The 27,437-nt window shown below is 40.1% G+C and overlaps 1 protein-coding gene across 4 annotated transcripts in view; it reads right to left on the minus strand.

The window, feature by feature from the left end:
- Nucleotides 1–5,293: 5,293 nt before the first annotated feature.
- The window catches only part of tafa4b (TAFA chemokine like family member 4b), a 105,646-nt gene continuing 83,502 nt past the window's right edge, over nucleotides 5,294–27,437 (minus strand). For all 4 annotated transcript variants that reach the window (XM_057846939.1, XM_057846942.1, XM_057846940.1 and 1 more), the window contains exons 5-6: nucleotides 18,912–19,036; nucleotides 5,294–6,134 (exon numbers count right to left, since the gene is read on the minus strand). In XM_057846939.1, the coding sequence (XP_057702922.1) occupies nucleotides 6,123–6,134; nucleotides 18,912–19,036 (137 nt within the window). In that variant the 3' untranslated portion in view covers nucleotides 5,294–6,122. The remainder of the gene's footprint in view (nucleotides 6,135–18,911; nucleotides 19,037–27,437) is intronic.

Below are 27,437 nucleotides of genomic sequence, written 5' to 3' on the forward strand. Positions count from 1 at the left end.
AATATTACTGCTACAACTGCAACACATGTTAACATTACCACTTTTGGGCAAGGGGCTCATCTCCTGAGGGGTTGGGCGAAACATGTTAAGATTACCATTTTTGGGCAAGTGGCTCATCTCCTGAGGGTAGGGACTGGCCATCTCTGCTCTAACGTGATGCACCACTATAAGAGCTGGAGATATTTCACGCTTCGTCAGAGTCTGCTGTGGGTTGCATACGGACGCCCAGCCTGTTATTCCTCTGCAGCTCTGCTGTGGTGTCGGCTCTCCGCCTGCTTGTCAACGGTAAGAGTGTTGATTGCTAAAAGGCATATCTTGCTTGCTCTAACGGTAGCGCTGGGATTTTAGAAGTGACAATCTAGATCTAGCATTATTGTTATTTCGTGTTATGTTTGATTACGTGTTATGCTTGTTTTGCTTGCTTTTGTGGGACTGTAAATAATAAACATCGTATATTTCGCAAAAGTGTGCGTGTTGCTGACTCACTGCGAACCCGGAAATTTTTAGGAAAACACCATCCTGGAAAATAGACAGGAATCAGGATACGTTGGTTTCTTGACTTCCAATGTTGAATAGCAGACCGAGCCCCAGATGGGCTGTATTGACACTAGGCTTGCAGACACATACGGTATCCCCATTCAAATAAGTGTTCCAGATAAAGTAAGATTTTTCTATTGGACATCAATGTCAAATGTGCCACTTTTCAGACACTTCCATGTTTGAAGATTCTTTTTAAAACTGGCAACAGTTATGAAGCTACTAGAAAAATTTTTTTAGCAACGCTGTTGAATTGGCCTCTGCCTGGACGAGTAAAATCAGCTTTTCTTCAGTAAGTAGAGAAAATATTTAACGTAGGGTGACAGGTCATTTCTACATACACTATATTAAAATAGAAAAAAAAAAAACAAGATTACATTGGTATGCAAAAGTATTTTATGCAGAAATGTGAGAAATTCCAAAAGGTTCAGATACTTTTTCATACCACTGTATGTGATTTTCGGAATGCATAATATAATTTAATTTAAATAATAATTAAAATTAAAAATAATTTAATCAAGCGGTTTTTAGACATTGCCATTTTTTTGTGTGATATACAGTTGATTAATGTCACAAAGTTATAGCGTGTTGACTCTGTAGACTCACAGATGACCGTTTTCATCGAGAGCAAGCGTTACCTGGATACAAATTGCAAGAATGTGTTTACAGACTACTGGATGTGTTAAGTGTGACAATGCAAGTGCCCTCTTGGGAGGCTTAGCATATAAAGACTGAGTTGAAATAATCCTCTCCTATCGTGTCGTTCAAACAGTAACTCTGTGTTGCTTTGATTTTGCTTACTGTGTTGTTGATTTTGATGTATCCATTCTCATTTGCATGCTATCCCTCAGTCATTTTCAACATGCTGTATGTTCTCTCTGGGTGCAGGCCTTTGTTACACCATAGGCCAATCCATGCAGATAAAAGCAAAACATTTCAGTAAATACCGTATTGGCCCGAATATAAGACCGCCCTGATTATAAGACGACCGCCTCTTTTTCAAGACTCAAGTTTGAAAAAAGACTTTTTGAACACCAAATTCATGTTTATACAGAAAATAATTACAGTACATCTGAAACAAATGATTATAACAATATATTTGAGAGAAAAAGCATGTTATTTTGCCTCATTCAAATCTTAATATCTGAACATTTAAATATGTAAATTAAAGTGGAATCACATTCGTAAATGAATGTCTTCTGGTTTTTGTACTGTAAATAAACCATTCTATTGTGATAAAACAACAAAATTGCAATAACTGCATTAAAAACCAAAGTGAGGTCTAACTGTAACTGTTGTCTTGAAACAAATCTGAATAAGGAAAAACATTGCAATAAAATAATGCAAACTGGTTAAACTTGAGAGTAGCTGAGATCTGTCATCGCTTCAATGATATCTGGCGCCATCTAGCGTCGTGAATTGGGAGAGGAGCTGAGATCTATCATAACAGAACATCGCTTCAATGATATCTGGCATCATTTAGCGTCGTGAATGGGTATAATGTCTCGACCGCAAATATAAGACGACTCCCTCTTTTACAATCTTATTTCAATGCAAAAAACATTATCTTATATTCAGGCAAATACGGTAATACATTTTTCTCAAGATATACAAGTGCATTACCAACAGTGGTTATATTTTTAGTACATAATCAAAAGAGTCAAGCCCGTCGATGAGGGGGGGCAACCGGGTATGTTGTCCCGGGCCTCAGGACCATAGGGGTCCCTGAATGACCCTTAATTTATTTTACTTCACTTTCACATATTTCTTTTTTTGTTTAAATCATTGTCTGATTAAATATTATGTTCTACTCGACATATACTTAAAAACGTTCAAATATAGATTTTCTCCTTTTTTTGCACAATGCCAGCCCAGCCCCTTTGTCTTAGCAGAGAATGGTTTGACCCCGCTCTAGCGCACTCAAGGCTACACCACGTACGTGCCCTGAAGCGGGAAATTTAAATCTGTCATTGTCATAAACTGTAAAACTGGCGAGTCGTCATAAATCAGGTGCGCAGAAAAGAAAAGAAAAAGAGACGAAGATCACACAGGTGAATGAGAAAAAACGATGACATTTTTAAAAGGGGGACAAGAGGCCAGAGAATTAAGGCTAGAGTTGGCTGTGGACGGTGAGTAAGTAAACAACAGCCGCTAACACTAAACGGTTTTCATTCGCGATCACCGTGACCAACGCCCGATTCGAGTCTGTCACCGGCCGCTTGTGAATGATGAAGTGCACCAATCAAAAATACGACATAAAGTGATAAAAAGCTGTTTTTGGCCGACTGGGTCACCGCTTCGTGTGGCCACTCGATTCCGAACACACACCTCTCGGTGATTCTTCCATTTATTTTATTCAATTGTTGACCTTGCCATTTGGCAATCTTTATGATGTCTTGACGAGACTTGCTCTTCGATGATACTCCCGTCGGCTTGATCCATTTTTGCGTGTAGAAAAATAATGTTTGATTCTATTCTACAATGCCGGTGATTTCGCGCTGAACCAGAAACACTCTGAGCAGACCAATCACAGTCTATTTCCGCCACGTCATATGCGTCGACGTGACGCTAGGGTTTGAAAATTCAATAGGAACACAAGGCTAGGGCGCAGGGTCGTAAATCGGGTCTTCCTTGAAGGCGCAGGTCTTACGCGGAAGCATAACTCGGCCTTTAGTCTGTGGGGAGCAGGTGCGCGAGGCTGAACAGACTCGGGTCAAGCGGCTGGATTTATCTTGGGTTTACAACCAACTGTGTATTATAGCAAACGTTAATACAAACCCATCACTGAAACAGCACAAATGAAGCTGTTAACAAGCTAACCATGCTCTCCATTGAGCGTGAGCTTGCTGAAAAACTGGATTTCACTGATGTTATAAATGACTTTGCTGTCAAAAATCTAGACGCATCACTGTTTGAGGGCTTTATAACCCCAGGGATGAGAAGGGGGCAGGCATAGGATGTTTAGTGATATTGTTTTGTTGCTTAGCAGGCGGGCATAGCACTCTCAGCTGTATTGTATTGTCGCCTACATGGGATAATAGATGGAAATTGTTTCTTTATATTGTGTCACATCACATTACGGTCTGTTAAATTTAACTGTCCATCTCAAGTTGAATAATTTGAAGATTTCCACTGTCATTGCTTGCAAAGTGTTAAAAGTACTGCGTATGTTGTCGTGACAAGCCGCTGGTAGGGGTGGGGGGGATTGTGTCCCCTTTGTTGTAATGGTCTCTTGTCCCCGGGCCCCTGCAAGTCTGCTGACAGCACTGAAAGGAGTTTTTCCTAAATGAGTGAAAGGAGTTTAGCAACGGTTGATTGTAAGGAGTACATCTGCACTATATACAGTGTCTGAAATCCGCATCTTATCAAGGGTGAAGAAGTTAATATCACATGCCATGTTCTTCTTTCTCACCTAACTGGCTAAATAGACGTGCATCGGTTCTGCTGCAGTGCTGCCGTCTCTGTATAAATGTTCTAAATGTATGTGTGGTGAAGATTTTCTTGACCTTCGGGTCGATTGCTAAAATCGTTCTTACACGATCTGTGTCTTTAAAACCTGAAGGCGAGGCTGCATAGCCATACATGAGCCAAGAGGGAGCAGTGCAAATTGTTCTCAAATATTGATTTTGCTGCAGATAGCGTGTAGGACGATGGAAACGAGGTGCCAGGCTCATCCACTGAGCATCAAACCTCTGGGGGAGAGTAACAAAGAAAGTGAGAGGAGACAGAGCAAGAGAAAATATGGCGAGGAAACTAAAGTCTCCGTATAGTTCGATCCGAATCATTTAGCTTCATATCACTGTTGTTTTGCTGTGAGACTTTCTTGAGCCATTCTTCCAAAGTATTGTATCCAAGTGAGCGACCCCGACATTGAATTGAAGTGACTGTTGATGTACTTGAGTGCCACACAGACAAGAAAAAATCCCCTCTAAACAGACAATTGTTGCTGAAAAGCTTCTCAAGAAGAGGCCACCGTGGCAAAGCTGCAGTGCTGCAACACAGGCCTAAAAATATTCCGTGTCAGCGGTCCCGAGAGAAGCCTGGCGCTATGCTGGCCCCTCAGTAATGAGAATGCGGAGCTGCCTGCCACTAGTAGGCCTGCTTTCCTCTCAGCTCCCTCTGGCACAAAGCTGAGCAGAGGAGCAGGAAAGGCACAAACTGGGCTCCTACAGATTTATCATAGCTCATAAAGCAGCATGACTGAAAGCAGAGTCTCATTCGGAGAGGAGCAGTCTCCTGTGGCCCAACCCTGAGACACAATGACCTGACACACTCACATATCAGACAGGCAGATAGACACATTTAGGGAAAGACGAGCAATTGGATGTATTGTGAAGCGAAAAATATGATAGTTGTGAAATCTTGAAAGGAAAATTAACTCCCTAATAAGGATTGTATAGGTGGGAAAGGGAGACAGGGAAGGGATTAAAAATCACGCTGAGGTATAGGAAAGAATGAATAGAGAGATCCATGGTGGTTGTTTGGGTGTGCAATGTCGTCCTCAGTGCAGCAAGCCCACAAAGGGTTGAACTGCCTTTACCCGACGCAATTATTCCACCATATCTCTCTGAAATATTGATGCAGAAAAGCTTTCTTGGGGGAAATCAATGCACACAAACATCTCCAATTTCTTGTAAAGGTAGTTCCAAATGACCCTCATTCCGAAAGTTGTTTTGCATACAAGCTTGATATGCTAAAAGGGAAAACAGCAGGCATTCATAATAAAGACAACACAAGCAAATGATTTAACCTTTTATGGGTATCCTGTAAAAGATGACAATTGAGATGTCACAGAACAAATATTTATAACTACCAAAAATATGGGATGATCCCAATTTGCTAGTTTGTATTGCACCCATTTATACTGGTGCCATTTTCAACCACTCTGGTGTAATGAGACTACCTTGTATTTGCCGGTACATCAAATGTCAGATGTTTTACAAGGATTTTAAGCTCTGCATGACCTCCACGGTGTGATACTGGGAGTAACAAAACATTATCCAAGGTTTCAACTAGTGCAAATATCATACATGAATTTTTAATATGTTGTTCTGTTCCTACACTGCAATTCCTAATTAGAACTACAAATTGTCTCTCAAAAAAGTCTTTGTGGTCGCGACTTGACCCAAAAGAGCAATTTGATTCTAATTTGCTAGTTATGAGCTTCTAGCTCTTGGCTCCAGTGTATAAGCTACATGTTGACAAAAGGTCTGCATTGTGTCCAGTGGCGCACTACGCACAGTTCATTATGCTCAGGTCTCTACAAATGCTTTGCTTAAAGACACGCTTTGAAATGCTTAATCAGTCTTTAGAATGGGTTTCAGTCATCTGCATGTCCAACAGTTGAAACGAAAGAGTCAATTCTTGTCCTTCTGCATCCTTGGAAACTGTCATTGTAGTCTTCTCATGGCCGCAGGTAAGGAATACAATAGTTACTTTGTCTTGTTTTGTTATGGTATGCTGAAATCCTCCTCCATCCTCCTCATTTCCTCCCTTTTTTTGTTTTTTTAAATGAATTCAAATGAGTTATCCACCGTTTCCAGATGAAGTATGGCACTTCTTCTCTTACTCCAGTAACTCTCTTGTTATCGTGTGACCTAAAAGAAAAGAAGAAAAGGAAGAAACCAAAAGAGTTAAAATAGCCAATTTAACATCGAATGACATGAATACATATTCCTCACACCTATTTTATGAATATCAGTCAAAGACGTACCAAATATCATAGTCCAACAGACTGAATTCATAACTAATTTGCTAACGGGACAACCAAACAATTGAATGTTTTTTTTTTCCTCAATTTTATTCAATCTTCTTGGAGGTTTGAACCAGGAATGAAATAACTGACTGATGGGAGACAATATTATGTGATGCCTTAACATTAGCACATTATGCCTTTGTGATGTATGATCGCCTCTGTGACCTAGATTGTAACAACTTGTTATTGTTTTTCACCTTGGGTTCCATAGTTAGGAGGGAAACTCACGAGATAACTTGTTTTGCACCATAGTACACGCTTGGGTTCCATAGTTAGGAGGGAATCTCACGAGATAACTTAAATAAACATTCTACTTTAACCGCTGGGAGCCTCAACTGGGGGGGAATCTCATACCCTTGGGGGGGGGGGGGGTGTCTCACGAGTTCGGGTGGTGCGTTTTCGGGGGGGGCGAGGAGTGACCACCCGCGTCCCCGCGTCAGACATGCCTATAAGAGTCGGTAAGAGTCAATAAACTTCATTTATTTGCAATTTCTAATCAATAAACATCGTATATTTCGCAAAAGTGTGCCTGTTGCTGACTCACTGCGAACCCGGAAATTTCGGAAAACACTGACTTTACATGATGTTCTATGGGAAAACTATTTGGCATTTGAACAACTTAGAAGTCAAGCAGCAAACCCGGAATGCATTGTACTCAACTTCAGAACACCCACAAAATCTGCTGTGTCATTTCGTGTTCACAACCAAGTTTAGTTTTTTAATAAATGTACAGTACTAATTATAGGTGGGGATCTTGGGGCACCCTCGATCCAATTACAATTCAGAGGCTACTATTCGATTATTGATGCACCCCCCCAGCTATTGGCTGCTTTTAATGTTTCGTACATTAGTTACAAAAATAGTACAAAAATCCTCTCAGGCTTAAATAAACTACTATTTCAGTATCAAGTTAACAGTTCAAAACAGTAAATAAAATACTCAAGTTCCCATTCTGTAATGAATCAACTGTTAAAGTTGTTAAAATTGCTCGTGTTATTCCATAATTTCCCTTCTGTCTACTTTCGACATGTGAAAGTTTTAAAACGGTTTCATCATTTACAGATAGATTCAAGTGAAGATTTAGCTGATTTAGGAGTATTTTAGATTAAAAAGTTAATTATATTCGCTCGGAAGGTTCGCTACAACAGAGCCTTCTTGACTTCTTGAGAAGTCTACCGCTTTAAGATGGCAGCTGTTTACTAATGCCAGCGACAGTGTTGTCACAGATCACTTAAAAAAGTAATTTAATTACTGATTACGCCTCAAAAAGTAATCTAGTTACTTTAATGACTACTTTATTATCAAAGTAACTAAGTTACTTTAAAAGTAATTTATCAGTTACTTTTTACCAATTTTCTCCCTTTGCGGCCTCGACATAAGAATGACAACAGCAAAAAGTCATCGCATGTACTGTAATTGAATTTTTCACATAAGGCTTAATATTTGAGTTAGCGGGGATTTAATTAGTTGAAGGAGTTGATTTCAACCACCTTTGACTCGCACTAGCTTAGCCACTCCGGAGCCATGAAACTAACAAATAACTGACAAACTGCACAGAATTTGTTCAAATGAATTCCAACGACTAATTAAAATAAAGACCATTAAATATAGTCATTAATATAGCCATTAAAATGTTGTCTATAAAAGTTGTAAAGCAATAAAACAATCAACAGAAATGAACAAAATAAACAAAAACCCTTCAAAGTATTTCATAATGGGTCCAAATTATTTTTCGAACAGATCATGTGACTATAGCACCTTAGAGACGGTCGTTTGCTTTGCTTAGCCAAAACTACAGCTGAGGAGGCAAGATGGATATTTAGAATTTCTTTAAACGTAAGCTTTCAAAAGCTTCAACAAAAACTGAGCTTGAACAAATGATTGAGCACGAGCAGTATCAAAAAGGACTAGCTGTCTCGTCACTTGTAGCCTTTGTTTCGAGTTTTGTCGCGTTGTGCTGTAATTCCAAGTGGTGCTTGAATTGGATGCTTTTAGCGGTCGACAGTCTTTTTGAGCCAGCGCAAAGTTCGCAACGCACGGAGATATTTTTTGTCATCTTTACTGGACAAAATGTGAAGTAATGGTAGTATTTCAAGTGAGCAAATGCAGCTGTTTGTAGTATATCTCCAGCCTCTTTCATTGCATCTTGACGAGGGTGCAAGACTATTTGTTTTGACCGCAAACTCCCAGCGCTCATGTCTCACGCAGCAGGGTAAAACACGTGACCCGTTTTTTTCCAATCTCCGATTAGAAAATGTGACATGTGGTGTTACTCCCATGACTACAGTATTCTTCATTCTACAGACATTATGAGGCAATAACAAAATAGGGCATTGTTTGAAGCTGCTGTTTTTTTATCTAGCGGCATGGGTTGTGGATGTTTACTCTCGGTCTGTTTATCATTGCGTCCTGAAGACCGCGCTGACTGTGTTTTAGTTCCACTTCACTTAGCATATTTAAATCATCGGAATATGGATGTTTTTGAATCGTTCTCAAATCTTCAGTGGCTGAATCGTGAATAATCTAAGAATCGGAAATTTCACACAACTTTAGTACTGGTACATATGGATACTAACCTGTGCGGTCCGTGTTAAAACATAAACATGAAGCATGCATGAGGATGTTTGTAGACCTCCAGCACAGGACTGTCTCAAGGGGAAGGGCACAGAAAAAAGTCTACTGCTTTGAAAGTGCCATCCATGAATTGTAGATATTTAAGTTTTACAATGTCAGAACTCTCTTTTAAACATAAACTGAGCAATAGGGGAACATGGGTCAATCAACTGTCATTCCATTTCTATGGAGAAGCACGTTGTTGGGATGAAGACGAATACGTACAGAAATTTACAACGAAGCGTGGAGCGCGCTGCTCTTTAATCCACAGCTGCAATAATGACCCAAAAGAATGATGTCGACATGGAGGAAGCCAAGCTCAGGGCGCGAAAAGAGCGGCTAGAATTTGAAAATGAGCTAGCAGCGGCAGACACGAGAATTCAAGCACTGGCGGAAGGCAGCCTTACATCTGACGTCAGAAAGAAAAAAAGTGACGTGACGTACTCAGCGTCAACACGTACAAAATCCAAACCGATAACACCAAACCCGAACCACACAGATGGGCGCTCAGAGCAAGTGTCTCGGCAGCAAAGATGTCACTACCCAATTGACGCACGTTCAGTGTCACCATCCCAGCAGCAAATACGTCACCGCCCACCTGACACGCGTTCGATGTCACCATCTCAGCAGTAGGGCATTTCTCAGCACAGAAATGGTGGGCAAAATGCAAATTCTTTTCTGAGTGAATATGCTCAAACCTTGGTTAATGTTTTGGGAAAACAACATGACATAACAGAGGTTATGGTAAAGCGACTACAGCAGTCTCTTCTTCCATCAAAAGAAATACCAATTACCAATGGACAAGGTGAAAGTTAATCTTTCAGCAACACAACAGCTGTAAGCATAAAGCCAAATAATCCAAACAGTGGCTTCAGGACAGCTCTGCCAATGTCCTTGAGTGGTCAGCTACAACCTAGACTTGAATCTGATTGAACATCTCTGGAGAGATCTGAAAGAGGCTGTGCATCGTCACTCTTCATCCATGCTGATGAAGCTTGAGAGGTGCTGGAAAGAGGAACAGGCAAAACTGCCCATATATGAGTGCATAAAGCTCATAGTATGATTTTCATGAAGACTTCAAGACTGACTAGTGATAAATATTTGGTTTTAGGTTATAATTATAAGGGGTTATGTTAGGGTGATCAAACGTCCTCTTTTGGCCGGATAAGTCCTCTTATTATGTGGTCTCCGGAGCGTCCGGCCGGGTTTCATAAATTCGTGAAAATGTCCGGTTTTTATGATTTTTCATGGGACCAATTTGAAGAGAATACCTCAGGCCGCTAGGGGCCAGAGTCTGCCTGCATTGACGTGGCTCCTACTAGAAGAAGAGGGAGAAGGAGTAGATCTTCTTGTTTTTTTTTTTTTGGCAGTTTACCCTTTGTTTCATTGGGAATTACCACCATCTACTGACGGTTGACGGTTTGGCGAGAGATTAGACTACAGTAACGAGTTCAACAACGAGTTTTAAGACGTGGCTTCATACACTTTTCTGTAAGTTTATCTCCTGTTAATGTCGATCACGTGTCTTCTGTTATAAATTGGGTTGGACAGTGGGGCAAATAAGTTTTTAGTCAACCACCAATTGTGCAAGATCTCCTACTTGAAAAGATTAGAGAGGCCTGTAATTGTCAACATGGGTAAACCTCAACCATGAGACAGAATGTAAAAAAAAACAGAAAATCACATTGTTTGATTTTTAAAGAATTTATTTCCAAATTAGAGTGGAAAATAAGTATTTGGTCACCTACAAACAAGCAAGATTTATGGCTGTCAAAGAGGTCTAACTTCTTCTAACGAGGTCTAACGAGGCTCCACTCGTTACCTGTATTAATGGCACCTGTTTTAGCTCATTATCGGTATAAAAGAAACTTGTCCACAAGCTCAGTCAGTCACACTCCAAACTCCACTATGGCCAAGACCAAAGAGCTGTCGAAGGACACCAGAGACAAAATTGTAGGCCTGCACCAGGTTGGGAAGACTGAATCTACAATAGGTAAAACGCTTAGTGTAAAGAAATCAACTGTGTGAGCAATTATCAGAAAATGGAAGACATACAAGACCACTGATAATCTCCCTTGATCTGGGGCTCCATGCAAGATCTCACCCTGTGGCGTCAAAATGATAACAAGAACGGTGAGCAAAAATCCCAGAACAACACAAGGGGACCAAGTGAATGACCTACAGAGAGCTGGGACCACAGTAACAAAGGCTACTATCAGTAACACAATGTGCCGCCAGGGACTCAAATCCTGCACTGCCAGACGTGTACCACTGCTGAAGAAAGTACATGTCCTGGCCCGTCTGCGGTTCGCTAGAGAGCATTTGGATGATCCAGAAGAGGACCGGGAGAATGTGTTATGGTCAGATGAAACCAAAATAGAACTTTTTGGTAGAAACACAGGTTTTCGTGTTTGGAGGAAAAAGAATGCTGAATTGCATCCGAAGAACACCATACCCACTGTGAAGCATGGGGGTTGAAACATCATGCTTTGGGGCTGTTTTCCTACAAAGGGACCAGGACGACTGATCTGTGTAAAGGGAAGAATGAATGGGGCCATGTATCGAGGGATTTTCAGTGAAAATCTCCTTCCATCAGCAAGGGCATTGAAGATGAGACGTGGGGGGATGTTTCAGCATGACAATGATCCCAAACACACAGCCAGGGCAACAAAGGAGTGGCTTCGTAAGAAGCATTTCAAGGTCCTGGAGTGGCCTAGCCAGTCTCCAGATCTCAACCCCATACAAAATCTGTGTAGGAAGTTGAAAGTCCGTGTTGCCCAAAGACAGCCCCAAAACATCATTGCTCTAGAGGAGATCTGCATGGAGGAATGGGCCAAAATACCAGCAACAGTGTGTGAAAAGCTTGTGAAGAGTTACAGAAAATGTTTGGCCTCCGTTATTGCCAACAAAGGGTACATAACAAAGTATTGAGATGAACTTTTGGTATTGACCAAATACTTATTTTCCACCATGATTTGCAAATAAATTCTTTAAAAATCAAACAATGTGATTTTCTGTTTTTTTCCCCACATTCTGTCTCTCATGGTTGATGTTTACCCATGTTGACAATTACAGGCCTCTCTAATATTTTCAAGTGGGAGAACTGGCACAATTAGTGGTTGACTAAATACTTATTTGCCCCACTGTATGTGTACACAGAGATGCAGTATATTGTATGAGTCTTGTAATTGTTCTGTGTTCGTTTATTAGGTTGAATGTTAGTATTATACTCTAAGTAGCTGTGTTTCTTCTGAGTTTTTTTGTTGTTGTTTTTTTTTTTACTGTTGACAACTGTTGGCTTCTGCTGATTTGTAATAAGTAATCTGTAGAATCCCGTTTGGTGTCGCGTCGTTGCGCTGCCGATGATCGTAAACTTTTATAGTAAAGTTTGATTTTGCCTCAGCTCCCGGTACTCGCTAATAGGGTAGCTATCAGTGAGCTCAGCCACGCTAGGCATTATGGGCAATGTAGTTTTGAACTGCTGCGTTTGGAAACATGCTGGTTGAATAGCTCGTCAGTTATTGTTTGCGTACAATCTAGAACATTGAATGAGAATAAAAATTGAGTGGGAATAACAATTTGTCTACGACAATTGTCATGATAGTAGTTTATAAAAATGTTGAGTTGGCACATATATGGGTGTATTGATTGGACTACATTTCCATGGGTCTACATTATATTATTATTTTTTTAATCATTATTTATTTATTTATTTATTTATTTATTTTTTGATGATTTTTTTAGGAAGAATAAAGCCTGTTGAATAAAAAAAATCCATATAGTATATAATATATACTATATGGCAATAGGCCTATGTTTTTTTTTGTTTTTTTTTTCAAATAAAACTGAATTTTTTCTATCCAGACGGAGGAGGCACACTTTAAATATATTAAAGTGATATAGGCATCTTAGAGTGAACTTCAAGTAAAATTCAAGTATCTCGAGGCCGGGCCGAGTGTCCTCTTTTTTTGGAAATCAAAATATGGTCACCCTAGATTATATGTGGAATTTGAATTGAAAATGTATTTATTTGAGAATAAGGTTGAAGCAAAACTATGCTGAAAGCTGGAGGCACTGTGGAAACTTTGCAAATGCACACCATTTCTTGCTTATTTACAGTTCTTACGCATTTTGTGTGCTTAAATTCAGCTTTCAAATATGCTGCTCAACAAAAAGCTGCTAAACTGTTATTTTACATCTCTACAACAGCGGCAATACTTCTCGATCGAAGAAAAAAAAAAAAAAAGTCGTCATCATGTTTCACTAAATATCTGCTTTATAAATACCATACTATGGCCACATTTACTGTATGTGACAAATGTGTGAAAGAAGTTATGTTACAATGTGCAATCTTACACCACATCCTTATTAAAAAAAGAGTCTTCCAGTGTTTCTGTGGCCAGTGAAATTCCATACATCTTTGTACAGCACACCAACGCTGCGTGGGAGTTAAAAGATATGGACAGAAACTGATAATCATGGTGAATGCAACGTTGAGGTTGTGAAGGGAGGTCATGAGTGGAAGGAGAAATGCAGGACAATAACAAGACAGAAAGTGCAAGAGCGCTGGGCCCTGCAAATGGTTGCCATGGAGCCGGTGTCTCGTTGCAACCATCGTCAGTGACATCTGCCACCAAATCTCACAAGAAACAGTTGACTGATCCCAAATCACCTTGCAAATGCAAATCAATGTCCACTGATGCAATCAGTCTTTGGGCTCCTCTTTCTCTCTTAGCTGATGGGTTAGCGACACGGCAGGAGTGACAAAACCGACAGACGTGGAGGGGAGAGGCAACAGGATCAGGATAATTGTCCTATTGGTCCCAGAGTTGTTGTTAGGCCTGGGGTCATTAAATCTTCTGCCTCTGGCTGGCGGAGCCCAGCAGTGCCTCTGTTCCTCAGTCTATCCTACTTACCAACTTAATTATGACCCTTAATTGTTAAACCTCTGCGGAAGGCCAGTCATAATGCATTGTAATGAATGCGACAGATGTTGTGCTGTTATGCCATCTCTTGAGCAATTACTCTTATACTGCCAGTGCGGTTTCCTTCGCAACACTTTCTCTTCACACCTGTGTAAATCAAGTGCACCTGCTCTCTTTTGGCTGCTACGCGTAGACAAGCTCACACCCGAGATGCCGTTGACGCAAATTAACTTCCACACGTCAGCAGCTTATAAACAGCCGTGTAGGACCCCGCGGCTGCATCTTTATTAAGCCCTAAAAGTACTGGTTGCGTGGAGTGTTCAGGGGTCTTCTCCATCCTGACTAAGATGCAGTAACCTACTAAATAACTTGATACGTTTTATGCTGCAAGTGAAATATATACTGATGTCTCACATAAGTGTTTAAATTTTACTTGTCTGAGCCACTTGAAAATTGGTTTGCTTTTTCCTCCCTTTTCTTTTACACAAGAGAAGCCCTCATTTTATATAATGTGCAGGTCATCAAATTGTGAACAGCTTCTGTTTACCAGACATTAATTCAGACAAGTTATTACTCGGCGAAGAAAAAAAGAATCAATTCGGTTCAAGATCGAGGCCTATCTCAGCTCCATCGAGCGTTAGTTAAGCTGAGAGGGTTGCTGTAATATATTTATGAAGGATATTTTTGGAGGGACATTTAGAGGTAATGTAAGGTTGCTTGCCGGGTAAGTAGGTCTTTACACACAAATATTGCCGTTACACATGACACCATGCAAAAAAAGTTAACAGTACAGGAGAGGAAGATTACCACGTAAACTTTTGATGACAATGATTTTCTCGTGTAATAATGCATTATTTTTTTCATCAACATTGTTGACTTGTTATGGACTTAACTGTATTGTATTGAGCAGCCAGTGCATATACTATTTTCATCCATTCATCAAGCCATTATCCACTTATCTTTTTCCAGGTCAATCTGTTGAGCTCTAACAAAAGTCATCCTGTTCAGAGCCACAGGGAGATGGTGATCTCAACTGACTACACCGGGACTATTACACTTTTGAGTGGTCACCAGTCAACTGCAGGGTACAGGGCAATACAGTGGTACCTCTACATACGAAGTTAATTTGTTCCAGGACCTTGTTTATATGTTGAAATGGTTGTATATCGAGTAGGATTTTCCCATAAGAATACATTATAATTCCATTAATTCGTTCCAAAGCCTGAAAACCTACACAAAAGCTTTCATAAATACTGCTGATACTATTAAGAATGGAATTTACACAGAGAAAAACAAATACATTATAAATAAAAATCTGAATAATAATGTAATAATAATAATTAGAGATGTCCCGATCGATCGGCATCCCGATCGATTGAGTCCGATCACGTCATTTTCAAAGTATCAGAATCGGCAAAAAAATATCGGACATGCCTTTTTTTAATATATATATATTTTTTAATGAAATCGTTTTCTAAATGTATTTAACGTTACAGACATAATATGTTACACTCATCCAGAGTCTTTAGTTTAGGCTTAAGGTAGGGTTATCAAATTTATCCCGTTAACGGCGGTAATTAATTTAAAAAAAATTTAACACGTTAAAATATTTAACGCAATTAACGCATGCGTTGCACGACCCACTCACGCATTGTCGCGTTCAAACTGTAATGGCGCCGTTTTATCTATATATAGAGCTAAAAGGCAGCGTAAAATGAGTAGAGCGAATTTTGGCAGCCGTTGGAGCTTTTTTTTAATTGGCTAAAGCGTTGCAATCCCTCTCCCTATGATTAGAAATATCGTTGGAAGCAATGTGGGGAAGAAAGGTAGTAATTGATCTTTTTCTTGACACCCTATGTTATCGATTGGTACCACTACGCACAGTCATGGTTGCACTTCCCATCATGCATTTGGGCAGAATAGTTAAATGGCTACAGTATCATTTACTGAAAGCTCAACAAATACACTAGATGGCAATATTTAGTCACAATATGCAGAGTCACATTTATCCTTTAAGAATTACAAGTCTTTCTATCCGTGGATCCCTCTCACAGAAAGAATGTTAATAATGTAAATGCCATCTTGAGGATTTATTGTCATAATAAACAAATACAGTACTTATGTACTGTATGTTGAATGTATATATTCGTCCGAGTTTTATTCATTTTTTTCTTAATGCATTGCCAAAATGTATATGATCGGGAAAAATTATCGGGAATGATTGGAAGTGAATCGGGAGCAAAAAAAAAAAGCAATTGGATCGGGAAATATCGGGATCGGCAGATACTCAAACTAAAACGATCGGAATCGGTCGGGAGCAAAAAAAAACATGATCGTAACAACCCTAATAATAATTCCTGTAATAATGTAACGAATCGGGTTCTAATGTGGCAGACGTGTTTTGCATGCTGTACCTAAACGCATCGCGTGCCTGATGTGACAGAGGGATAAAAGTGCGGTAGGGATTTTACTTTCTCTTTAAACGTTTTGTTGTTGGCGTCAACTGCGGCGGACAGTAGGTGTGTTGTGTTGCACAAGTTCGGAAAAAAATGATTAAAAACCTGAGGAAGACCTTAACTTATAAAGACTGGCGAACTGAGGTTGGAGGAGGACCGTCGAGATCGTAGACATTCTATGGCCGTATTGTTGAGGCCAATTCCCGGACGAGCAAACCACGCTCATATTTTTCTATAAACTAAGCACCTGCGTCCGAGATAAAAATACCTGGATGAACACTAATAATCTTTTACTTAACCCTGAAAAGACAGAGGTCCTTATAATAAGCCCTAAAAGTGTGAGAGACTCTCTAACTGCCCAGATAGTCACTCTGGACAATGTAAGTGTAGCCTCCAGCAAAACAGTTGGAAACCTTGGAGTTCTATTTGACCCAGACTTATCATTTAAAGCTCATATTTAAAAAACCCTGCAGAACAGGCTTCTTTCAACTGCGCAACATCGACAAAATTCGAAATATTTTGTCTAAAAACGATGCAGAAAAATTAATTCACGCGTTCGTTACATCTATTGGATTACTGTAACTCCTTACTTGCAGCTTGTCCTAAAAGTTCCCTCAAAGGTCTTCAGCTAGTCCAGAACGCAGCAGCAAGACTTTTAACAGGAACTAATAGAAGAGAGCACATCACCCCTGTGCTCCAAGCCCTTCACTGGCTTCCAGTCGAATTTAGAATTAACTTTAAAATCCTCCTTCTTACATTTAAAACCATTAATGGTTTGGGGCCATCTTATCTCACCGATGCTCTGGTTCCATACCGCCCGAACAGAACACTCCGTTTTCAGAATGCAGGTCTACTGGTAGTTCCCAGGGTCTCTAAAAGTACAGTAGGATGTAGAGTCTTTAGCTACCAAGCTCCTGTCTTATAGAATCAGCTTCCAGCTAGTATTAAAGAAGCCGACACAGTCTGTACATTTAAGATTAGATTAAAAACGTTCCTATTTGACAAAGCTTATGGTCAGGCTAGTTGAAATCGGACTAAACTCACAGTTCAGTGTAAGCTGCACTAGAAGCTATAATGCTGGGGGAAGTACAGCCACTGAGCCCTATCCCCTATTTCTCACTCTACCTACCACTTGTCTTTACTTAATTTCTCTTTTCTAATTCTAATATCTAGTTTACTAGTCTCTTCATCATTAGTCACCCGGTGTCTCTACAAACTGGACCTCCTTCTGCTAATACCCACCATCAGTCCTGGTGCATCTATAGCTTGTCCGTCGTGGGAGTGGATCTCTCCTGACTGTGGTTCTCCCCAAGGTTTCTCGTTTTTCCCAAAGGGTTTTTGGAGTTTTTCCTTGTCGACATGGAGGGTCTAAGGATGGGGGATGCCCAGGTCATGAAGGACATGAACTTTATCTAATTCACCTACTATTTCTGACTGTGTATCATATTGACTCTGCAAAGCCCTCTGAAACAACCTTGTTGTGATATGGGGCTTTACAAATAAAATTTAATTGAATTTTCTTCATTTCCATATTCATTTCAATGGTAAGTGTCACCTTTTTCCTTTTTTCACCACCTGCACTAACAATCTTGGAACCCATGTTGCTTTCTTCCACAAGCAAATCCGCCGTGCGTCCGTCTTGCGCCGCCGTCATAAATTGTTGTATTTCAAGCATGTCGTAGGATGTAGAAGTAATTGGCGAGTCAAATTTTACGTCGGATGCCGAAAAGATCGCGTGTCAAAGCGATCGTGTGTCGAGGTACCATTGTATAGACAATAACAACTGGGAACTGACTCATAACTGCCAATAGGGAAGTGATGTCTGTGAACACTACGCTATCAGTCCTTTCTTATAATGCAGAATATTTTGTGATTCTGTGGCTACTTTTACATTGTTCAACAACACGTTACTGATTACAATTTAGGGGCAGTTTACATGGCGACTCTGCGACACAAAGACGCAATGACTGAGTAGCGGACTCGCCTCGCGTGCATATGGTGTCGGCGAAGACGGAAGGCAAAGATGAAAAATTCTGAATCCTGCCTCCAAAGTGGAAGAATCCGATTGCTGGGGTTGAGGGGGGCTTCCTCGGCATGCATATCAAAGGCTCCTGCGGCGCGAGACCGCGCCATTAACGTCAGCACTCGTACACGTCACATTGGGCGTGCGCAGCGGTGCTACTAAACATTAAAAACAGCAAATATGGCGGAATGTCGGCTTTAATTTACTCTTTTAATAATATTTTTAAATTAAATATGTTGAATATTTCAATTTGTGTGCCTTTTTGAACAAAAGAAAAATGACATTGCTTCGAGTGGGCGGGCATATTTTTTCCGGGCTGAGGGAGCTTGGTGGGGTCAAAGTGCATCATTCTCTGTCACCCTGAGAATCTGCACTGCCCCCTAGGGCCTGGCATGAATACTACATCGTTTTCATGCGGAATTGCGACATTGTTCAAATGGAGACACAAATGCAAATTTGAAATTTTTCGTATTCTCGGAGAGTCACCATGTAAACGGCCCCTTAGTGTGCACACAGTTACTTTCTTGCACTGATGTACATCAAGAATATGACTGACAGAAAGATTGTTGCATGACTGATAAAATGTCAAAACAGACTCTCACCTTAGTGGTTTTGACTTTGTTGCCAGTACTGCAGGACCAGCCAGTCAAGTCAGGCAAGACCTTACATTCTTCTCCGTCCATGCATGGCTGCATCTGGCACCACCATTTCTGAACTACAATGGAGGCTGAAAAAGCAGAGGGTGGTTAATGTGTGTGTGTGTGGGGGGGGGGGGGGGGGGGGGGGCGGGCATGAAGTATGAGAACGGATTGCATTATGAGATGTGAAATGTAAGAACATGGGACGAGATTGGTCAGTTTTTCTGACATAACACTAAATATCAGTACATTAACAGTCATCGTTTTGAACAAACATTTGCTTAACTTAACAGTAAATCCATCTATCATCTATTTGGGTTATTTACTCTTTTGCCGTTTGTCAGGTTGGTACTGATTTGTTGTTAAAGGGAGTTCTCGGGTTGCAATGTCCTCGACCTATGATGTTTTATATATATAATGCCTATATAATGCCCATGCCGAGTCCGTCATTTAGTCCCCAACATTATGGTTTCTGCTTAGCCATGCATAGTGCTTGTCTGTGTGTGTACAGCTGGAGCAGCTTTGCCTTTTTCGCCCTACTTTTTTCACATTATGACTCCAAAGAAGAAAGCTTGAGTCTTCTAGCGATGCTGGTCCAGCAAACAAAAAGCAATTGGCATAAAAAAGAAGCTTAACATCATAAAACAATAAGAGAAGTGAGAGACACCTATGAACATTGGTCAACATATGCTGATTCAGACCAAAGTTAAAGCATCGTGCGAAAACTCCTTGCTCGTCGCCAAAAGCAGTTTTGTGTTCACACTGAACTTTGTTGAAGTCCACGGAACCAAACAACTTGAAGTAACACAAAAATAAGGACATTAATTTAATGAATTGGGTTGCATGTATGTTTCATGTTGCAATGTTGATGTGTTGTCCAATGTTGTGCTTTCTGGGCTGTCCCTAAATGCACCTTGTGTCTGCCTGGAGTGAGAGAAGGAGGAGTGGATGAGTTAAACGGAGCACAAAGGCTAGGTTTCATTTCGTTTAGTTGGCTTTCCGTGCCTTTGGCTACAAATAAACTATTGTAATCCCTAACTCTTCTTTCACCTCTCAGCAGTAATGGTAAGTACTAGTGATGCACGATAATACATTTTCAACCGATATCGATAACCGATAAACTTTTGGCAACAATTACTTACAGAGTAAATACCTACAGTGTATCACAAAAGTGAGTACACCCCTCACATTTCTGCAGATATTTAAGTACATCTTTTAATGGGACAACACTGACAAAATGACACTTTGACACAATGAAAAGTAGTCTGTGTGCAGCTTTTATAATAGAGTTTATTTATTTTCCCCTTAAAATAACTCAAAATATAGCCATTAATATCTAAACCCCTGGTAACAAAAGTGAGTACACGGCATGGGAACTACGTACATCCCTAAATGTCCAAATTGAGTACTGCTTGTCATTTTCCCTCCAAAATGCCATGTGACTCGTTACAGGAGTGCTGTCAGCATTGCTGCAGAGATTGAAGAGGTGGGGGGTCAGCCTGTTAGTGCTCAGACCATGCGCCGCACTTTACATCAAATTGGTGTGCATGGCTGTCACCCCAGGAGGAAGCTTCTTCTGAAGACGATTTGCTGAAGACATGTAAACAAAGCACATGGATCACTGGAACCATGTCCTTTGGTCTGATGAGACGAAGATTAATTTGTTTGATTACAATGGTCTCAAGCATGTGTGGCGGCAACCAGGTGAGGAGTACAAAGATCAGTGTGTCATGCCTACAGTCAAGCATGGTGGTGGGAATGTGGGAATGACCGCCCCCCCCACCACTACCACCACCTCTTCAATCTCTGCAGCAATGCTGACTGCACTCCTGTAACGAGTAACATGACATTTTGGAGGGAAAATGACAAGCAGTACTCAATTTGGACATTTAGGGATGTACGTAGTTCCCATGCGGTGTACTCACTTTTGTTGCCAGGGGTTTAGATATTATTATATTTTGAGTTATTTTGAGGGGAAAATAAATGACCTCTATTACTCTATTATATATTCTGCACACAGACTACTTTTTATTGTGTTATTACTCTATTATATATTCTGCACACAGACTACTTTTCATTGTGTCAAAGTGACATTTTGTCAGAACAAATTAAATTCGTATGTAGAGGTACCACTATATATACAGGGCTGGACAAAAGTATTAGAACCCCAGCAATTCTGTCAAATGATACTCAATTTCTCCCAGAAAATTATTGCAATTACAAATGCTTTGGTAGTAATATCTTCATTTATTTTGTTTGCAATGAAAAAACAAACGAGAATGAAAAAAAAAAAAGATCATTATAAATAGATAATTTTACACAAAACTCCAAAAATGGGCCCAACAAAAGTATGGGCACCCTCAGCCTAATACTTGGTAAAAAACCTTTAGAGAAAATAATTGCGAACAACCACTTCCGATATCCATCAATGAGTTTCTTACAATGCTCTGCTGGAATTTTAGACCATTCTTCTTTGGTCGACTGCTCCAGCTCACTGAGATTTGAAGGGTGCCTTCTCCAAACTGCCATTTTCAGATCTCTCCACAGGTGTTCTATGGGATTCAGGTCTGGACTCATTGCTGGCCACTATAGAAGTCTCCAGTGCTTTCTCTCAAACCAGTTTCTAGTGCTTTTTGAAGTGTGTTTAGGTCATTGTCCTGCTGGAAGACCCATGACCTCTGAGGGAAACCAAGCTTTCTCGTACTGGGCCGTACATTATGCTGCAAAATTTGTTGGTAGTCTTCAGACTTCATAATGCCATGCACACGGTCAAGCAGTCCAGTACCAGAGGCAGCAAAGCAACTCCAAAACATCAGGGAACCTCTGCCGTGTTTGACTGCGGGGACCATCCCCTTTTCTTTGAAGGCCTTGTTTTTTTTCTGTAAACTCCATGTTGATGCCTTTTCCCAAAAAGCTCTACTTTTGTCTCATCTGACCAGAGAATATTCTTCAAAACTTTTTTGGGCTTTCTAAGGTAAATTTTGACTCCAGCCTGGCTTTTTTATTTCTCTGGTTCAGAAGTTGGGTTTTCCTGGGTATCATACCATAGAGTCCCTTTTCATTCAGACGCTGACGGATAGTACGGGTTGACACTGTTGCACCCTCGGACTTCAGGACAGCTTGAACTTGTTTGGATGTTAGTCGAGGTTCTTTATCCACCATCCGCACAATCTTTCATTGAAATCTCTCATCAATTTTTTTTTCCTGTCCACATCTAGGGAGGTTAGCCACAGTGCCATGGGCTTCACAGTTATTGATGACACTGCACACGGTAGACACAGGAATATTCAGGTCTTTGGAGATGGACCTGTGGCCTTGAGATTGCCCGTGCTTCCTCACAATTTTGTCATCAGACAGTTCTTTGGTCTTTTTTTTTTTCTCCATGCTCAAAGTGGTAAGCACAAGGACACAGGACAGAGGTTGAGTCAACTTTAATCCATTTTACCTGGGTGCAAGTGTGATTTAGATATTGCCACTATCTGTTATGTGCCAAAGGAAAGTAATAGGTACAGTTAATTACATAAATTAGAGAAGCATCACATGATTTTTCAAAGGATGCCAATACTTTTGTCCGGCCCATTTTTGGAGTTTTGTGTAAAATGATAATGATTTAATTTTTTTCCCATTCTCTTTGGTGTTTTTTTTTTCATTGCAAGGAAAATAAATTCAGATAACACTACCAGAGCATTTGTGATTGCAATCATTTTCTGGGAGAAATTGAGCATTATCTGACAGAATTGCAGAGGTGCCAATACTTTGGGCCTGCACTGTACAGTAAGTTAAATCCAACTACAATACATTTTAACCAATCAGAGGCCAAGTTGATCATAACCAAACACAAAGTAATGCTTACTGTAATGTCATAAAGCTGCTCTTCTCTATGTCTGTCAGGCAGCTCCAAAAAGTGATTAGTTTTACATTATTTTCATTTAAATTGACAATATTTATGATAAACTCTTTCTACTTGCATGTTCAAATGGAAAAAAAAAAGTCTACTGCATTGTTACTTAATATAGTGCCTCTGCAGCCAAGGCTTTATGATGGTGATGCGACATTTTGACCGCGGAACTAATTACGGTTTGTCTACTCGAGAAAAAAAAACAAAAAGAGAGGCAAATCAGCTTAAAATGCGCGCTCACCAAAAACATACTTAGTGGGAAATGAGTAACGAGGGAAATTAAAAAGACAAACAGAGTGAATGAACAATTGTGTCAGAGTATGGCTGTCCAGAAAAGTATAGTCTTAAACTGAAATTTAAGAAGGTTGAGTTCAAAGCTCTTGTACAGTGCGGACACAACATTGCAATGATAAATATAGACAATAAACGAAAAGCCACATGAAGTCACATGCCCCCATTAAAAAGTCACGGCTTTTACAAAGAGTAACATTTAACAGGCTGTTATGATGCATAAGCTTAGAGGCAGTTATCGGTTCTAAAAACCAATGGCTGTGTAATGCTTGTTAATGTCTCCATTATGGTGCTGATGATGGTGCTTTGAGTGTTATTTAGAGCTAATGGTCTGTGAGCCCTATTACTTCCTCGCAACTTGTCACATGCAGGAAAATAGTGGGTGGGCGCGGCCAGCCTGACACGCCAAAAGCTGCCTGTCAACTCCAAAAACAAACAGGCTTCAGCGCTGTGTCTGTGATGTCATGATTAGATCAGACAGTGGCCTCGCCAGATCGATGGCAAAGAGATTAGAGAGGGAGTGTGGGCAGCAGTTAATTCTGAGCTCTTCACCTCAGGGAATTAACAGAGAACGTGTAGAATGAGGTGTCAGATGATTACTGCCCGCACTATCAAATTGCAGCACTAGATTCTACACATTTTTTTTAACAAAAACTACTGGTACCACTGTTGTCTTGTGCCTGTCTGACCCAAAATAGATTTTTCTCTTTTAAACTACCATATTGGCCCGAATATACGACGGCCCTGATTATAAGACGACCCCCTCTTTTTCAGGACTCAAGTTTGAAAAAAGACTTTTTGAACACAAAATTATTTTTTATACAGAAAATAAAGACAGTACATCCGAAACAAATGATTATAACAATATATTTGAGAGAAAAAGCATCTTATTTTGCCTCATTCAAATCTTAATATCTGAACATTTAAATATGTAAACTAAAGTGCAATCACATTCGTAAATGAATGCCAATCTATTGTGATAAAACAACAAAATTGCAATAACTGCATTAACCATCAAAGTGAAAGTCTAACTGTAACTCTAGTCTTGAAACAAATCTGAATAAGGAAAAACATTGCAATAAAATAATGCAAACTAATTAAATTTGAGAGTAGCTGAGATCTGTCATGACAGAACATCGCTTCAATGATATCTGGCGCCATCTAGCGTCGTGAATGGGTATAACGTCTAGACTGCAAATATAAGACGACCCCCACTTTTTCAGTCTTATTTCAATGCAAAAAACACCGTCTTACATTCGGGCCAATATGGTAATATCTTCAAGTTCTGGTTAATAGTTAATTGCCAAAGCTGTTTTCTTTTGTTTTTATTATTAAACTACCTGGCCTATGAGTTAATGTTCTTCCCAGATGTTTAGTTCAATTTTGTTGCCGTTGCCTAATGTGCCTATATGACACATCTAGACATTACGATTACCTGCTTCAAGGTGTACCGTGGGATGAAAGCGACAAGGTTTCAAAACTGCAAAAATTTCTCTTCATACCGTCCCTAAGGTATTAGCTATTAGCCTATGTTTTATGTCCCAAAAATGCATGGAAAAATCCCTTGCTTGCAGCTGCAAGGCTCAACCCTCCCCCACTGGTTGTTGCTCAGTGTCAGTGAGTCAGCTGTGCTACACGATGGCTGGAGGTGAAATTCCTGAACTTTTTCCCCCATCGAAGAAAACAAAATCGCTGGTATGGGAATACTTTGGCTAAAGAATAGTTACAGACGGCCGCGGCTTAGAGGAGGAGGGCCAACCGACATGTAAAACATGTTTGCTGAGGGTGGCTGCCGAGGGGGCAATATCTCCGATATAATTTCTCATTTATACAAATTTACAAGTTAGTAAACCCTGTCAGTTAGGAGAGTTAACTCCAGCGTATTTAGTGTATCTAGCGGTGGTAAAACATGCAGTGTTTTTTTCTCTCTGGGTACTGTCTGTGTTGAGAAAGAGAGTGTGTGTATAATGTAGACATTATACGGGTCATACACACGTGCTTTTTATGGAAAATAATTCAATTATTTTTGTTCTGATGATAATAATGTTAAGCTGTGGCTGTGGGTTTAGGCTCATCTAAAGGACTGCATTTATTTTAATTTTATTTAGATTATTTTTCTATTTATTTTTTTGCATTTTAACTTAACATTATACCAATGTTCCATTCTGCTAATGTTTTGAAAAATAAAATCTTGTTCAATGGGATTTTTTTTTTTTTTTTTTTAACCCAGATATCACGAAGTAACACATTTTAGAGCTGTAATTGCAATACCGTGATACCATATAACCGTGATAAGGCTTAAGGTTATCATACCGTCAGAATATCTTACTGGCACATGCCTAGACACATCACTAGGGGTGTGACAAAATATCGGAATGGTGATATATCGTGATACTTTGTATCCCAAAAGGTTATCGATTTGCTCCTGCCAAGAATCGAGATATCGTTTTAAAAAGGTGTCAATGTGTAAAAAAAAAAATAAAAAGGAACCAACAAGTTGCTACCAAAACCTTCCACCATAAAAGTGTCTCAGTTAACTCTAAGGCTGCATTGACGGTGCACGACCCCCAATGCATTTAGACTGGGGGTTTTCAGGGCATTTACAGGTCACTTGTGGTTCATTTTAGGACATTTATACGTCATTTCCTGTTGAGTTTGTGTGACTGCCTATTCATTTGGGTGATTCCCAGGTCACTTCCTGTTCTGTAACTCAAAATCAACAGGAAGTGACCCGTAAAATACCCCATAATCAACAGGAAGTAACTGAACATCAACAGGTAAATGACCTTAAATGGCCCAAAAATACCTCATTGCCTTGTATTGGCTGCCACTGACGGCCATAGACGTTCAATCCGTTTGAAGTGGGAGGGATGGCAGCGAATTTATTGGCTGCCATCCCTCCCACTTCAAACGGGTTGGACGTCTACAAGTGATAAACTCATTCCAATTCACAGCAGAAGCTTGTTTTTCTGTTTATTAGTTGTTTGTAGAATATCCTAGAATGATTTCCTGACCAATGTATCGATAATCGTTGTATCACCATATCGTCAGATCGTTATCGTGAGCTTTGTATCGCAAATAATATCGTATCGTGAGGTACCAAAAGGTTCCGACTCCTACACATCACTATTATTTATTTTAAATTATTTTTATAAAGACTGTATAATTTTTTTTCAGCTTTGAATGTCCTTGTGACGCATCATAATCTCTGTCTTTTTCTAAATGGTTTAGGGTCACAGGTGAGCTAGATCCTATCTCAATTGACTTCAGGCTAAAGGCGGACTATACGCTGGACTGATTGCCAGTCACTCATATAACAGATGACCATCTACACTCACACTTTTACCGAGTTTACTGAACCTATTCTGCCTGCACTAAAATCAGGCAAGTGTACCACAACACAATAAGTTACACATCATAACATTCACCAAGTAAATAGTAAGTAATTTCATTATTTTTAGACTGCCTGGAGGTGGACCCAAAAGGTCACCCACTTTGTTGTTCTTTTCATTGAAGACACTAAATAAAATTTCTTCTCCTCCATATTTCGTGGCTGAATCAGAATAAAACACTTCAATCCTCTGAACGCAATTTTTGATTTCTTATCTCAGGGCTTATCGATTGCAGACTTGTTAGACTTAATGTTGGACGGATCATGAAACGTTAGCTCAAATGCATTCCATCAGGATTATAATATCTTTCGAAGCCGTACTATTAAATCAAGAATTTAAAAAAAAGCTCAGCTTGTTCTGAAGGTCCTAGTTTACCCTTCTGAGGTGCCAGAGTCTGAGCACTATAGGCACTGTCTAAAAGGGGTATATACAGTGTAGAGCTGTTCCGACTAGTCGACATAGTCAACGTCATCGATGACGTAAATCCGTCGACGAGCACAACATCCCGTCGACGGTTAATGAGGGGTTTAAAAAAATATATGCGTGGAAAGTTCAGAATGTCGGACGCTTGGTATGCAAGCGGCGAAAGCGGCACAAAGCCAAAAAAAGCGCACCACAGTCCAAAACATTGACTTATTTTTAAAGAAACAAAGGAGGGTACACTGCTGTGTCCTGTCTCTTCAATGCCAAGCTTGGCTGCACGTCGGCCGTGAATGCTAACGACAGGAGATTGTAAGTCCATCTAACTAACTAATGACGTGTTTTATTGAAGTTGCTAAGCTTGTCGCATTGAAGTTGCTAAGCCTGTCGCGATATGCAATGAGTTCATTTATTGCATGGTAAATAAAAATGAGGGCAGTCATTTTCACGTCTGCGTTTAATCGCTGCGCGCGCGTGCGAACATACTTC

Source organism: Corythoichthys intestinalis, chromosome 9 (assembly GCF_030265065.1).
Source record: "Corythoichthys intestinalis isolate RoL2023-P3 chromosome 9, ASM3026506v1, whole genome shotgun sequence".
NCBI classification, from domain to species: domain Eukaryota; kingdom Metazoa; phylum Chordata; class Actinopteri; order Syngnathiformes; family Syngnathidae; genus Corythoichthys; species Corythoichthys intestinalis.